At 35.9% G+C, this 15,429-nt stretch overlaps 1 protein-coding gene and 1 non-coding gene across 4 annotated transcripts in view; one reads left to right on the forward strand and one right to left on the reverse strand.

The window, feature by feature from the left end:
• The window catches only part of SMG1 (SMG1 nonsense mediated mRNA decay associated PI3K related kinase), a 100,014-nt gene that overhangs the window by 51,482 nt on the left and 33,103 nt on the right, over positions 1–15,429 (reverse strand). For all 3 annotated transcript variants that reach the window (XM_024123659.3, XM_024123658.3, XM_007126462.4), the window contains exons 7-21: positions 13,501–13,626; positions 13,026–13,098; positions 11,842–11,939; positions 10,414–10,587; positions 8,189–8,413; positions 6,527–6,628; positions 5,635–5,904; positions 3,977–4,107; positions 3,293–3,454; positions 2,733–2,851; positions 2,181–2,268; positions 1,989–2,090; positions 1,454–1,594; positions 667–866; positions 76–272 (exon numbers count right to left, since the gene is read on the reverse strand). In XM_024123659.3, coding sequence (XP_023979427.2) covers positions 76–272; positions 667–866; positions 1,454–1,594; positions 1,989–2,090; positions 2,181–2,268; positions 2,733–2,851; positions 3,293–3,454; positions 3,977–4,107; positions 5,635–5,904; positions 6,527–6,628; positions 8,189–8,413; positions 10,414–10,587; positions 11,842–11,939; positions 13,026–13,098; positions 13,501–13,626 — 2,208 coding nt within the window. The remainder of the gene's footprint in view (positions 1–75; positions 273–666; positions 867–1,453; positions 1,595–1,988; positions 2,091–2,180; positions 2,269–2,732; positions 2,852–3,292; positions 3,455–3,976; positions 4,108–5,634; positions 5,905–6,526; positions 6,629–8,188; positions 8,414–10,413; positions 10,588–11,841; positions 11,940–13,025; positions 13,099–13,500; positions 13,627–15,429) is intronic.
• Positions 13,983–14,089, forward strand: LOC112064870 (U6 spliceosomal RNA). The gene has a single exon (XR_002891724.1). It is a non-coding gene; the product is annotated as a U6 spliceosomal RNA (small nuclear RNA).

Here is a 15,429-nt window from a genome sequence, read left to right on the forward strand (position 1 = left end):
TTCAGCTCTGCATGCACACACTGCCAGGTATGACCACAAAACTGACCAAGCAACATTCAGCCCACTGAAACCAACCTTGGGAGGTGATGTTAATGCATTGGCGCATCCCTCATATGCATTATACATTAACTTCTCCAGGTTTTCCAGATACTGAAGAAGAAGCACAAGTCTAAGCTGGTTGCTACTGTGGCCTTCATCATTGTCTGCAGTTGTCCACTGACTAACATCTTGATCGGGGTTTAATGTGTGAGCTGCAAGACTTCTAATGATACCTAAAACCAAAAACAGCATTCCAAATTTAAAAGGAATCTTCAAAGATTCTAGAAGTTCTTAGAGATAATTTCACAAATTCACATTTATCAAGTATCCTCTGTATATCCATCATTTAAAAACAAAAGTCCCAACAAGATCTTTTCATTTTTAGAGGAAAAAAACATCTTCTCCACACAAATCCCCTAAATTTGTGAACAAAAACACATACAACATGATTAGTTAATAAAAGCTTATTCTAACAAACATATCTAAAAGATTAACTGATAAAGTACTAAAGAAAAAAATCGTATACTCTCAAATTTTTGCTTTAACAAGATAAGAAATCCATTATTTCTTAATGTAAGCTTGAAAGTATTTACATCACAAAGTTTGAAACAATGCAGAGTCAATTACCTTCAATTGTCTGGAAGGTATCCTGAGCTCTGCCCAGTGGGGTTCTCAACTTAGAAAGGACAGTGAACTGTGCTGCTTCCCAAATAGCCCACTGCCAAAGGACAGCATCTGTCTTTAGTAGATTGCGGGGAATTGTTGATTGGTCACGTTTATCCAGTCTCTGGCAGCTATAGAACAATCTTTCTAACCAATTGTCCTTCCTGGGAAAAGCAGTTTCATATTTAACAGACAATGACAACTTCGTTTAAAAAAAAAGACAAAAACAAAAAACAAACTGCAAGGGAAATGGGAGTAGGGGACTACAATCTTCCCTACTTGAAAAAGGCAAACATGTAAAATTGGGAAGCATTATGTCCCCACCTCTCATTTTAAAGAGGTCTTTTACAGTTGAAATAGGATGGGGTATGGTACGGACAGATTATTAGGGTAAAAGGCTCATGACAATTTGGCTATCAGGATAAAACATTCATTGCAACTAAAAATCTCCAGAATGCCTACGCCCCCAGGCCCCTCCCCAAAGCACTGATGACTAGGTCAGATCAGTTAATTGTCAACTACATTTCACCATCACTGTCAGTTGCAAAGCCCACTTTTATTTCTTCAGATGCCATCTTCAAAGCAATTCCTCCTACTACTGAAAACTTAAAACAACCCATTTGAGAAGAATATTACTTTCTACTCTGCCACCCCTGACATATTTTCTCCTCAAAACTGGGCACAGGGTTAAGATATTCATGTATATTTAAATTACTTTTCCCAGATGAAAGAGTCAAAGAAATAATCTTACCCTGTTCTATGAGAGTTCCCATACAAAATAAAACTAATAACATCAGAGAAATCTTGTGGGTGGAATGTGTTACTTGGTGCTTTACTCATGTGACTTCTTAATGCTAAAGAAATTTCTTGAATTTCTGTGTGGTTGTTATTGCTGTAGACAGAAAATAAAGTCATTGTTATGCAAAATGTTTTCATTAAAAAGTTAGTTCATACTGTAAATGAATCATTTCCCTGCTAACTAAATTTGAAAGTAAAAACTGATAAAATTAAGGCTTAAAAAATACATACAGAAATGTTACAACTTTGAAATTTAAGGTTCTTAAAGCACCAAAATTGACCTAATTTAAAACTACAAAAGAATACAATTTAGTTTTATGAATAATAACTACTAAGAAACATATTTTGGCATTATAAGTATTATTCTGTAGCAATTATCATCTCTTCAGTCACTGAGAAGCGCCATATAAGATGTGATATTAATTCACTAATAGGCAATTTGTCTTATCCTGAACTAAACATTGTGGGATGTCTTTGCACCAACATACCTCAAGACAACATCTAAAGGAATTGACTTCAATAGCTTTCCAAATGCTTGCCGAATACGAGTTCCACTATGGACTAGTTGAACACGGCAAACATCAACACACCTACAAAAAAATGAAATAGATAATACAAGTGTGGAATATTTCCAAGGATCAAAAGGGCCGGGGTCAAAATATTGGATCTTTAATGCATACCTCTGTAAAAGATCGTCTGGTAAGGAAGAGGACAAAGCATGTAGACTGCTGCATGCTTGTAGACAGATATTCACATCTTCGACAAGAGCTATCAAAAATTTAAAGACACTTTCAGCTTGCCAGAAGAAATTATATGCCACTATGTCATAATTTTCTGAACCCATTCATTTCAATAAACAATGAGTGACTACTATGGATGAGGGGCTGCTCCTGCCTGGAACCATCACTGGCAGTAACATTTGGGAAAATGACACTCTCAACAAAACCCACTCAGGGTGACTAGTCTTCACCCAAACCTTTCTCTGAAGGAAACTTTAAAAGTACATGGAATGTATAAACAATCACATAAGCTTAAAAATGTGACAATCACTTAAAAACAACTTGTTTTTCACATATTAAGAATGGCAAAAAAATTAAGACAGATTATGCATTTGTCATTAAAATGGGGATGATACATTTCCAGTCATGAAAAGCACTCAAGTGACTATCTGCCATTAACAAAGATCTCTTTTAAGCACTGATTAACATAATTAAATAATCTCAGATTCTTACTGTTGGCTAAAAGGCCTTTGCAAAATTTATGGAAAGATGGAAGAGAGAATAAAGGTGCATATGTTTCAGACTTCCTCATTAAAACAGCCACTTCCAAAGCCCAGGTCATTAATAGTTTCCTGAAACACAAAATATACAGTTGATTTCACATTAAAAAAAAAATAGAAAAACAACTTGAAAAACCTATTCTTTTTACATTAGTTTTCTTTTGGTCTTTTAAATACCTCAAGCGATAAGAAACAAATACTAAAACTATAGAAATTCCTTTGGCAAAACTGTCTTTTAAGAAAATCTCCCCAAACTAGCATAAATTGTAGCAAAAAATATTTTTAAATCTCTATAAATACATTCATCTATAAAATATTGCAGGAAGGGGAGGTTTCATGTAATTCTTTCAGGAAAGAACCAGAAATTCTAGATTAAATAATAAAACAAAAATTTAAAGTGTTTCATAATGAAGAAGTTGCTCTACCCATTCAAATGACAGTCTTCATTTCTTTTTCTCAAATTATGAAGCCAAGTTAACAAAAGTTAGAAACAATATTATAAGTATTAGTTACCTTGTGTCCTGGTTAAGATTATCTTTCTTAAGCAATATTCCCAGGAGATTTAATATAATTGAGAAATGTTTTTTTGTAGCTGTAGTTACAGTACTAATCACCGCTCCATCAAACAAGGATGGGGACGAGGAACTAAGACTACTAGATATAAAGTGGTCATGCCTGGAAGACAAAATTTGGATCATCTTTTCATCTCTCATTTAAAAAAAAAAGGCAATTCCAAAGTTAAGCCAATACATATTTTTTAAAATGTACTCTAGGGACTTCCTTCGTGGCACAGTGGTTAAGAATCCGCCTGCCAATGCAGGGGACATGGGTTCGATCCCTGGTCGGGGAAGATCCCGCATGCCACAGAGCAACTAAGCCCTTGCCCCACAACTACTGAGCCTGCGCTCTAGAGCCCACGAGCCACAACTACTGAGCCCGAGTGCCACAACTTCTGAAGCCCGTGCTCTGCAACAAGAGAAGCCACCACAATGAGAAGCCCACTCACAACGAAGAGTAGCCCTGGCTCGCCACTAGAGAAAGCCCACACACAGCAATGAAGACCCAAAACAGCCAAAAATAAATAAATAAATTTATAAAATAAAATAAACTTATAAAATAAATGTATACTCTAAAGGGCCCATCTTCCCTTTTAAAAATAAATTTTCTTTTCTTAAGAAGTATATGTAAACACATTACCTGGTACAGTGAGAATACAATGTGTAGAGCACTGCGTACTGAATGGCAGGGAAGTGAACAGCCAGGTCGCCATGCACAATCATCAGATTCTTACTAAGGAGTGCAAAGACAGTTGGAGACAGCGCCCACATCTGATGACGTACAAAAGAAAGTAAATGTATGGCTCCTCCAAGACATACATGAGCATACAAAAAGTTTATCCTTCAAAATATGTCTACACATTTTTAAAAATTAAAATTGACAGATTTAAATTTGGAAACAAGCTAGTACACTAAACCTGGGATCAGCAAATATTTCTTGTGAAGATGAGAGTAAATATCTCAGCCTTTGCAGGCCACATGACACCTCTGGTACAACGTCCAACTCCTCAACTCTGCCACTGCAGAGAGAAAAGTTACAGACAAAAAAAGAGGAATGAAAGTGGCTATGTTCCAATAAAAATTCTTTACAAAAAGAGGTGATGTTTGGTGATGGTTGCACAATTCTGTGAGTATACTAAAAATCACTGAATTGCATACTTTAAATGAGTATTATAATGTATGTGAATTATATCTCAATATTTTTTTTAAAAAAGAAAGAAAACAACAACACGTAGTGGGCTAGATTTGGTCCATGGACTGTAATTTGCTGATCCTTGGTCTAAACAAAGCCCTTGCACCCTTCAGTGCAGTAGATCGTATTTCCTCAGTTTTCCATGTACTTCAAATGGCAAGTTGCCCTGTCCAGTAAGAAAAAAGGCACACCCTGCCACTCTAAGCCTTTTCCATCCTTCCCTTTCTTTCCATTGCTAAGATACTCCTTTCCACCTGACTGCCCTGTCCCCACTCCCTCTCGTTTCCAGAGTGCAGGATGTAAACCTCAAATCTGAGCACAATGTGAATTTCTCAACAACCAAATTTTAGAATGCAAAGAAAGGAAGAGTCTACCACAGCCTAGCAGTGAGGGAAAGAGCAGCTATGGAGGGACACAGGGCCATCTGATCTAACAATATGGAAAGCATGCAAATATAAACATCAAATCTTGACTCTTCCCTCCCTTCTCTCTTAGACTACATTATCCCCTTAATTATATCCCATTACTTTTCATTATAAATAATGTTTTTCAATCCTGCAAGGTCCAATAGGAGGGAGAAATATACTAACCACAGCAATAATTATAAATGAAAAGCATGGTCATTTCAAATTTCTTACAGGAATAAAATCTTTATTCTTTTTCCAAAAGAATGTATGAATGTTCCTAGAGAAAAGCAGGTGGTCAAAAAATAAGGACCATATGGAAGCACTAACTCTAGTGGGAAGAAGGAAAAGAGTACCAGGGGAAGAAGGGGTTGCATATTAAAAGAACTATACAAACTTGCCCTGTGGAAAATGTTGACAATTTTTCTAAAAGCAGGCTAGAGTAAATAGGAGAAAGCATTAAAATACATTTTGTAAAAAATAAAACAAATATAAAAAACTTATCAAGGAAAGCAAGAGCTAAACATAATGGCAAGAAAATATTCCCGTCAATTTTAATTATCCAGGCATGTCCAAAATATGGCCGTTTGATCTATGTGATTCTGTAGACACACTCCCTTGATAGGTAAATGAAATATGTAAACATGCAATAAGAAGAGGCTGAAATGGGATAAAACAAAGTCATTACAAGTAAATACTCACCCCAATCAGTGAGTTTTTAGCATTTCCAATTGTAGTCAGAGCACTGAGGTCAAATATAACTACAAATTTTGCATTGTCTACATTGAATGCATGATTCTTAAAAGCCTCATGTTTTATTTCGGAACAGGCATCAGGAAGCTGCAGACTATGTAACAGGTTGTTTAGGGCACAAGTCATTTCTCCCAAAATTAATTTATAGGCAGTCTCCAGAACAGGAATATTCTTCAGGCCGAGCACTGCCTGATAAACAGCATGGGCTACAGCAACAACCTTAAAAAAAGAATTCAGGAAAGTGATAATTAAATGGAAAGTATATTACTATCTGCATAATGGTGATGATGCAAATCAGTTTAAGACTGATAAATTTACTGTCCAAAACACCAAAGACCTTAATTTTTAAAAAAGCAATTTAGGAAACCTACATAGTATCAGTAAGCATCTTAAAATCTATAAAGCTTTATTTTATGAAAGGGTCCTCTAAATTAAAAATGACAATGTGAAATTTCTTAAAAGTCCTTTTTTTTTTCAAGCCAGTATCAAAACACATACAAACAGCATTTTATTAAGATAGGTTTTCCTACATCTACTTAGAAAGTCTATAGTGGCTTTGACTGGGAGTCAGTTAAGAAGCTAACGATGAAGTTTTATTTACAACATACACATGACATTTTAATAAAACAAATTTAATAAAATCTGAAAAAACTATCTGCATATCATTCATCAAGGTATACAGTACGAAAATCAAATATTAAGTTAAGTGAATCATTATAATTTCTTTATTCTAAATCAAATATTTATCATTTCGATTTCATTTATGTAGCCTACTAAGGAACATGAGTCAAACTCTTCAATGACCTAAGTTTATCAAAAGTCTGATCAATGAATCACTTACCTCTTTTTCTTTATGATAACGCAAAAACAGTAGTTTAGATGATGGTATAAATAGTTTTTCTACAAATGATGATGGCAGTTTTGTATTTATCTGTTCAACAATCTAAAAGAATAAAATAAGAAATGAGCTATCAATTCACAAAAGAACATGGAGGAATCTTAAATGCACATTTCTAAGGGAAAAAAAAAACAATATGAAAAGGCTGCATACTGTATGATTCTAACTGTATGACACTCTGGAAAAGGCAAAACTATAGGGGCTTCCCTGGTGGCGCAGTGGTTAAGAATCCGCCTGCCAATGCAGGGGACATGGGTTCGAGCCCTGGTCCGGGAAGATCCCACATGCCGCCAAGCAACTAAGCCCGTGCGCCACAACTACTGAGCCTGCACTCTAGAGCCCGCGAGTCACAACTAATGAGCCCATGTGCCACAACCACTGAAGCCCGCGTGCCTAGAGTCCATGCTCCACAACAAGACAAGCCACCACAATGAGAAGCCCGTGCACAGCAACGAAGACCCAGTGCAGCCAAAAATAAATAAATTAAATTAAAACAAACAAACAAAAACTACAGAGGCAGTAAAAAGATCAGTGGTTGCCAGCCAGAAGAGGGGAGAGAATAGGGGGAACACAAGGGATTTTTAGGGCACTGAAACCCTTCTGCATGATACTATAATGGTGAATAAATGGCATTATACATTTGTCAAAATCCATATAATGTACAATACAGAGAGTGAACCCTAAAGTAAACTATGGACTTTAATTAATAATGATGTCTCAATTTGGCTCATCAGTTGTAATAAAAGTACCACACTAAAACAAGATATTAATAATAGTAATAGAGGAAACTATTGGGGGAAGAGGTTATATGGGAACTCTGTACATTCTGCTTAATTTTTCTGTAAACCTAAAAACTGCTCTGAAAAATAATCTATTAAAGAAAAAAGTAATATATCTAAGCTATAGGTTTAGGCCTTAACATTGTGACATTAAAATGTTTAGATACCGAAATAGGATACATGTATTTACACTTAAACATGGGTTTTTTTTCACATTGGCAAAGGGAAGTGTAACTATGGCAGAAATGTTTAGCAGAATGTCACCTAGAATTTGCTTTGAAATAATCCAGTTGGGGATGCAGGGATAGCAAGGAGGAGGCAGAGAGTAGGAGGCCTAGATGAAACCAGATGGGCCATGTGCTTCTAATTATAGAAACTGAGTATTTAGTATGCAGAGATTCATTATACTACTCTACTTTTTTTTTTTAATATACTTCAAAAGGTCCATAATAAAAGGTGGAGAGAGGGGGTATATTTATGATTAAGAAAAGAATAAAAACTATCAAAGTTTTCATGCTTCAGAAACAAAACATAACAGGGTCTTTCAAAATAGCTATCAAGTATCTTCTCTACATAGTATTTACCAGGAGTGCTAGATAGTCTCATGTGAAGGATGATATTTCATCCAAAAAAAAAGGTAAAGCTACACTGAGATGAGCTCTCAAATACTAAAAGTACACAGATACTAGAGCAAAAACAAACTAGATTATATAGATAAGACTAATTAATGCAAAAAACCACAAACAAACAAGGGCTTAATTTCTTCTGCATCAATTTAAATTTAAGGGCCTGAATAAACATATTAAACAAAAAAGAATTCACATACCAATGTGAGTAAATTCAAGACTGAGATGATATAATCTGTACCAGAAGTCTGGCAATTCTCCAGTTGATCTAATCCATATGTAATAACCATGTCACAATGTATAGTCATGCTAGGATCCAAGCTGCCGAGCAAAACACCAACACACTCATTAGCAGCTGTCAACACAGCCTCAGAAAAAAACACCTGGTTTGCAGCCGTCACACATCTCATTACTCTGTACAGAACCTGCAATGGGGAAAACAAGCAGCTTTAAAAAAAAAACTCATATTCTTCCACAGAGCAAGAAATATTTTCTATTTAATGCAGTTTCAACTGAAAATTAACTGCCTGCCTTGTCAGTAGTCTCTTAATATTCTAGTTCTCAGTGGCTGAATAATAATAAGGGTATCTCTGGTATAATACACAAAAAGGATATTGCCTAAGTATTCTAAAGTACTATTGTGACAGGAATGGAATTTGCCATACTCTATTTCCCTTATACCCAATTCCTATCCCCCCACCAGTCACTAAATGGTTGAAGTTCAGAATCTTCATAATAATCATGAAATACACCAGAACTTAGAACAGTAACAGTATTAACAACATGGGAATATCCTGCCGTGAGAATAACTTTCCGTAATCTAGCGCTTGGACTTTTAATCAATCTTTTGAAACTAAATATCCAAAATAGCTTTAGCTTATGAAAGTTCATGCATGTACTGATGGTCCCTATGTAAAGATAAATATAAATATTCTCATTCATAACATATAATACCTATTTGAGGATTATGAAAATCTTATCATTTCCAGCCCAAAAAAAACCCAGTAAACTATAGTGGTCAATGTACTACATTTCTAATAAAAATAACTTAGGAAAAAACAAGTACAGAAAAACAAATACAGAAAAATATTTCTCAAATTTTTCTGTAATATTCAACAACCACTACATATAGGATTTTTTTGTAAATCTGCATACAGATTTAAAAGGCCTAAAAGACCATTTTTGGCAAAGACCTAAAAGACCTTCATAAAAGAGTACATCTAATATAGAACTATCCTGGAAAATGATACATTCCTGTCCTTTTGTTTTATATCTGAGTTAACTGCTTTTATTTCAACACTGACAAAGTCATCAACCACCCATCTTTTAGACAGTGAAAATAAAGATATTAAACCACTTGGATCAGTTTTAAAATATTAACATGCTGGTTTTAATTATCTTCAGGACATTTCTGCTCAAATACACGATTAACTTGTACCAAGAATTACATATATAATTAATGTCCTATTTTATCTAGCAAAGTGTTGAACAAAAGTAAATGCTCATAAAAGCTAGAATTTTATACTAGCAGTAAAATTTTAATCATTTAGGTTAAATCTTTTATGACTTTATCACACAGGTTTCTTCTCCCTTCTTATTCAAGCAAAATATAATGATGGGGGTTCACTTCTCACATCCATTACACTGAACCACTCACTGGACTGTAATACAGTGCAGCTGATGTCTGGGGCTGCTGAAATGTGGCAATCTAGCTACGTCTTATAATTGGTCTCAGGCTATTACATAGTTTAAGTTCTTATATCTTATATCCTTTGATGTCAGGCTATCAAGTTTCATACTGTCATGCTTAGAGAAAATTACTTTTCGAGGCCTTCTCTGTTGAGTTATTCTTAGTATGCTGAAAAACTAAAAGGAGACACAATAATTTTAAAGCAAAACTCAGTATTATTAAAAAACTAAAGAATAAGATTTTTAAATTCATATTAAAAACAAGAATAAATGAACCTACAGAGAATCTCCTAAAAGAAAAGTTCAGGGCTTCCCTGGTGGCGCAGTGGTTGAGAGTCCGCCTGTCGATTCAGGGGACACGGGTTCGTGCCCTGGTCTGGGAAGATCCCACATGACGCGGAGCGGCTGGGCCCGTGAGCCATGGCCACTGAGCCTACGCGTCTGGAGCCTGTGCTCCGCAACGGGAGAGGTCACAACAGTGAGAGGCCCGCGTACCGCAAAAAAAGAAAAGTTCATAGGCATTTAAAAATTCAGTGGACTTTTTTTCATCAGGTTGGGGGGTGAGGGGAGTAAGATATAGAATTCCCTACTTTTCTGGCTATTTAAGAAAGTGGCCAGACACCTACACACATGCTAAACAAATGAGGGATTAATAACATAGCTCACTAGGTAAACAGAAGCATGTAAAAGAAAAGACAATTTTTGTTGAATGATACTAAAGACTACTAAAACTTACATCTGTTACGTATGCCTCAGTAATTGGAGGACCCCGAATTGGGCTGAAACGTTCCCCAATGCTCCTCACCACAGTACTGAATACCCGGAGAAGCGCTGCCAACTTTGGTAAGGACACGGATGGAGGTGGAACATCTTCATCCACTGACTCCCCAGAGGCCACATGGCTGAGGTCCTAGATGGGAATTCAACAGCATTCTTATTTAAGTAAGACATTGTTTAAAAAACAAAAAACAACTCCCAATTTTTAAATCAATTAACTTTATAATACATTTTTACAAATAAAGAGGAATTTCGGCTTATGAGAAAAGGAAACATGAATCTAAATATAAAAGTAGATTTTGCTTCTCTAATTATTTAAATAAGCAAATATTAACCTCAATAGATTCTTTGAGCCACTCAAGTCAACAGTATACTATGCCAATATTAGTCACATGAAGAGCAAGGGGGGTTGGGGGAGTTTAGAGGAGGTTGGTTTAAAAAATTTTAAGACCTTAGAAGACCTAGCTTACAGATTTATAAGCTAGCTGAGGAAATTAGACATATTCAAAGGAAAAGATTAGCAAAAAATGGGGAACTAGAACCAACATATACCATAATTAAGCACCAAAATAATCAAAGAGAATTAAATCTTAGGGATAGCAAAGGGAAGTCTCTACAAACTAGAATGGGTGGCTTATCAGAAGCAGATCAGCTTTAAAGGTGCGCTAGGAACCAAGACATCCTAGGCGTAGGGGTAAAGAAACATGTGGAAGCAAAATAGTCCCTCACTTTTCTCTGAAAGGGAGCAGATAGATTGGTACAGTTAAAAGTAGTGAAGTAACTGTTTGGTAGAAGTAGCAAAAGTATAAAGAAAAGATGAAGCTGAATCTTTATGGAAGCCTTGACCACCAAACAAGAATCTTGGTAATTACCAGCTGAGTAGGGAAGAAACACTAAGATGGCAGGTTTAAGTCAGGACAGTGGCCAGGAAATCCAAGAACCAGTAATAGACACTTCAACAGCAGTATTAAAGGTACCATACTCAAAGGTGGCTGAAGCCAAGCCCTGTCCTCCAAAGCATGATCCAAGATTGCCAATACAAGTAAGAGAAAAGCCTTTAAGGGCTTTTATACAATATCAATTCACCTTTTTCATAACAAAAAATAAGAAACAACTGAAGAAAATGTCTTCAGGAAACTAACAGCCACCAAGATTATTTCAAGCTTTGGGAAATTAGGCGTGCAATTTTTCTATCTTTCTGGTAATTCTGCTGGCAACTTAAAAACATCTAAAAATAATTAAAATATTGCAATGGTCTCATAATTTTTGCTTAAATGTCAGGTGATCTGAATTGTTTTAAAATAAATCTAGCACTGCTTTAGATTTTTGTTTTTGCTTTTTTCTTACCTGAAATTTTAGGAAATAACTTCATTTTTTATATACTCACCTCAGCATATGCCTCCATGTCCTCTAGAAACTGACCAAGAAGAGTGGTAGAAAATGCAAGATCAGCTACCCAGAATGGCTCCAAACTCTGCAACCACCCTAGGAATCATACAAGAAATTTTGGAAGAGTAGAAAAAAATTTTAAGTCCAAGTTAAAAAAATATTTAAGAGAATTCTTTTAAAAGGCATCTGGTTTTCAAGTTGCCCACTCTTGAAACATGCCTTATATCATAAAATTAGGACTGTAAACTGTTTTTTGTTTGTTTGGGGCCGTGCTGCGTGCTGCGCGGCTTGCGGGATATTATTTCCCCGACCAGGAACTGAACCCGGGCCCCCGCAATGGAAGCGCAGAGTCCTACGCACTGGACCACCAGGGAATTCCCTGTAAACTGTTTAATATACTAATGATTAATCACTACCTCTTTTAATGCTACAGAAATGAAAATTCTCCAGAAATTAAAATATAATCTCATGCCCTTTATTTTTAATAAGTAGATTCAGTATCCATACTGTCACTACACACAGGACTTAAACTAAAATGTGCCAATCTACGGCCACCTTGGCTTTCTTCTCCAGGGCCACACCTGGCCACCAAAAGTGTACACTCATCCCCCCAGGGGAAATGGGACCACTTGCCAGTGGAACTGAGAGAACTACTCTCACCTGTATATCTTAATTTCAGAAGTTTATTTCACCAAATAAGCTATGAGAAATTACAGCACCTGGAACAAGCTGAAATGTCCAAGTGAGTCATATTAGTCATTCATTTAACTCGGAAAAAAAAATTTTTTCTTTATCATTTATGACAATCCTCCAAATTAATCCATTTGTTTAATCAATAGAAAAACAATAAATCACGAATATCCAGGATCTTCCTTTCTACCCTTCAGGGTACTGCCACTGTGGTATCTCCTACCACCAGCACCCGCAGCAAATGACTTGAGATAAAGTCCTTACTCACAGGTGCAACACTACAATCTGTATTTACTCTCCCTACCTACTACAAAAGTACACATTTTTCCTTTTAATAGATAAATTTAGCTAACAAGTAATCTTCACCAAAGTATCCTCTGAAGCAATTATTTTTCTTGCCTTATCAAAAAAGTAGTGTTAACAGCTGGTCTTTAAGAAACGAACACTCCTTCCCACAATATTTAAATGACTGGTATATGCTGAACGACTCACCAGACACCTGCTGTGTAAGCGAAGGTTTCTGAGTATGATCTATATGCCATCCGACTAATATGTCAACTGTATCCTGGATGGAGACAGAGAGAAGGGGACTAATCATTTTAAGGTGTTATTGCTATTCCAGCCTGTGGACCATTTCAAAGTAAGAGAACCTAGAACATCTTACGTCCTACCTTCTTGACATTATACGTTAAAGGGGGGTTGGGAGGGGCAGGGCAGGAGAATAATGGAGCTTTCTTTATGACACTGATGAAAATATTTCTTTCTTTAAGTATCTTAAGGTATTAGTGTTAGCAAGTACACATGGTATTTTTTATAAAACTACATTATTGCATCATTCAATCCTGGACCTTAAAACCAATTATACTCGAAGGAGGAGAAACTTTGTTTTCTATCTAATTCCCCAGGTCCTCATACATGCAGCCAATCCCTTACCCCATCATCTGAAAAGAGGGGGTGGGGAACTCACCCTAAAATTAGTGCTGAAAATATGAGGGTAACATCGAGCTACCAAAAGAATGCACTTAACACATTTGCAAAGTAATTCTGGTGTATCCACATTTTCAAGAATGGACTGCAGGCTGGTCATTACAAGCTAAAAAATAAAAGTTACAAACCGTGAACATTTAATAAAACAGGGAGAAAACAAGCAAATTAGGTTCATTATTTAATAGCGACTATAGCCAAAACTGACTATATCAAAGAAAATAAATTCTATAGTTTTAGTTCCCAAAAAAGTTGAAAACATTTCAATCCACTGTTTTCCCCTCGTTTAACATCTGTTAACATTATTCCTAAGTAACATGTTTACATTGTTCGTAAGTGCTCTCTTCAAAACCATGGGTGTGATTAAAATTTCAAGTACAAAAACTAAGATGTGCTTGGGAAACTTGTCTTTAAAGTACCAAAATTATTTTCCAATTCAAAACAGAGTAGATGTTGTACGATTTATACTTTAAGATATTAGTACTTGCTTCAAATTGGAATGATTTAAAGAAGGTTAGCATGGTCCCAACACAAGAATGACACGCAGGCTCATGTTACTACTACATATATTTTTAAAATAAATATATGGCATACTACCTATAGAATATTTTGCAGCTAAAATCTTTTTTTGTTAAAACCAATTTTTTCCCCAAAAGGAAAGCTCTTCTCTACAAAAGAATAATGTTAAAAGTATAGAAGAAATGCTAGAATTAGAAAACCATCATTTTGCAATAGCCAATGCTATAATCTATACAATGCACAGAATATGAATGAATGCTATAATCAAGTGAAATATTATGAAAAAAAACAGGATATTCAGGAGGTCTCACAGTATCATGCCCACATTACTCACTAATTACAAAGGGAGAAAAATAAGCCTTCACAATGGAAAGATCTGGTTGGTTATCACCTTAACCAGGTGATGAAACTCTTCATCTAAGAGTTATGTGAACCTGAAGTTATATGCCTGCTAGTGTGATACAACACTAAGTATGAACCCATGAAGTATTCGTGACCAAAATATATGAACTGAATCGAATCAGGAAGGAATAATCAGACAAGCCCAAAACGTAGAACATTCTACAAAATAAAAGGGACAAAAAAGGGTGCAGAGAATTGTTCTACTTAAGAGGTTAAAGAGGCACACCACCGTCTTCAAGAGATTAAAGATTCATCAATACATGAACCTTGATGGAATCCTGGGTAAGACAAAAGTTATAGACATCTTAGCGGCAGCTACAAAATTTGAACATGGATTGTCTTATGTGACAAAATTAATTTTCTTACGTATGATTATAATGTTGTTATATATGAGATTAGCCTTAATCTTAGGAGAGGCATGCTGAAGTATCACAGGATAAACCATCATGATGTGTGGAATTTATTTTCAAATAGTTCAACCAAAAAATCATGTCTTGGGCTTCCCTGCTGGCGCAGTGGTTGAGAGTCCGCCTGCCGATGCAGGGGACACAGATTCGTGCCCCGGTCCGGGAAGATCCCACACACCACGAAGCGGCCGGGCCCGTGAGCCATGGCCGCTGAGCCTGCGCGTCCGGAGTCTGTGCTCCGCAACGGAAGAGGCCACAACAGTGAGAGGCCCGTGTACCGCAAAAAAAAAAAAAAAAAAAAAAAAAAAAAATCGTGTCTCTGTGTCTGTGTAGAAACAAAACAACTGCAGCAAAATGTTAATAAGTGACAGATCTAGGTAAAAGATATATGGGTGTTTAATGTACCAGCCCATCTGTTTTCCTGTGGATTTAAAATTTTTCAAAATAAATACTTGGGGAAATGTTCATAATATGAAAACTGTATGCAGAATAAGCCAAATTTGGTGTTATGCTGGTTAGTTACAAATTATTTTCTGAATCTTTTCCAAAATTTTTTACAACCTCTATAATCAAATAAAAATAAA

Source organism: Physeter macrocephalus, chromosome 14, assembly GCF_002837175.3.
Source record: "Physeter macrocephalus isolate SW-GA chromosome 14, ASM283717v5, whole genome shotgun sequence".
NCBI classification, from domain to species: domain Eukaryota; kingdom Metazoa; phylum Chordata; class Mammalia; order Artiodactyla; family Physeteridae; genus Physeter; species Physeter macrocephalus.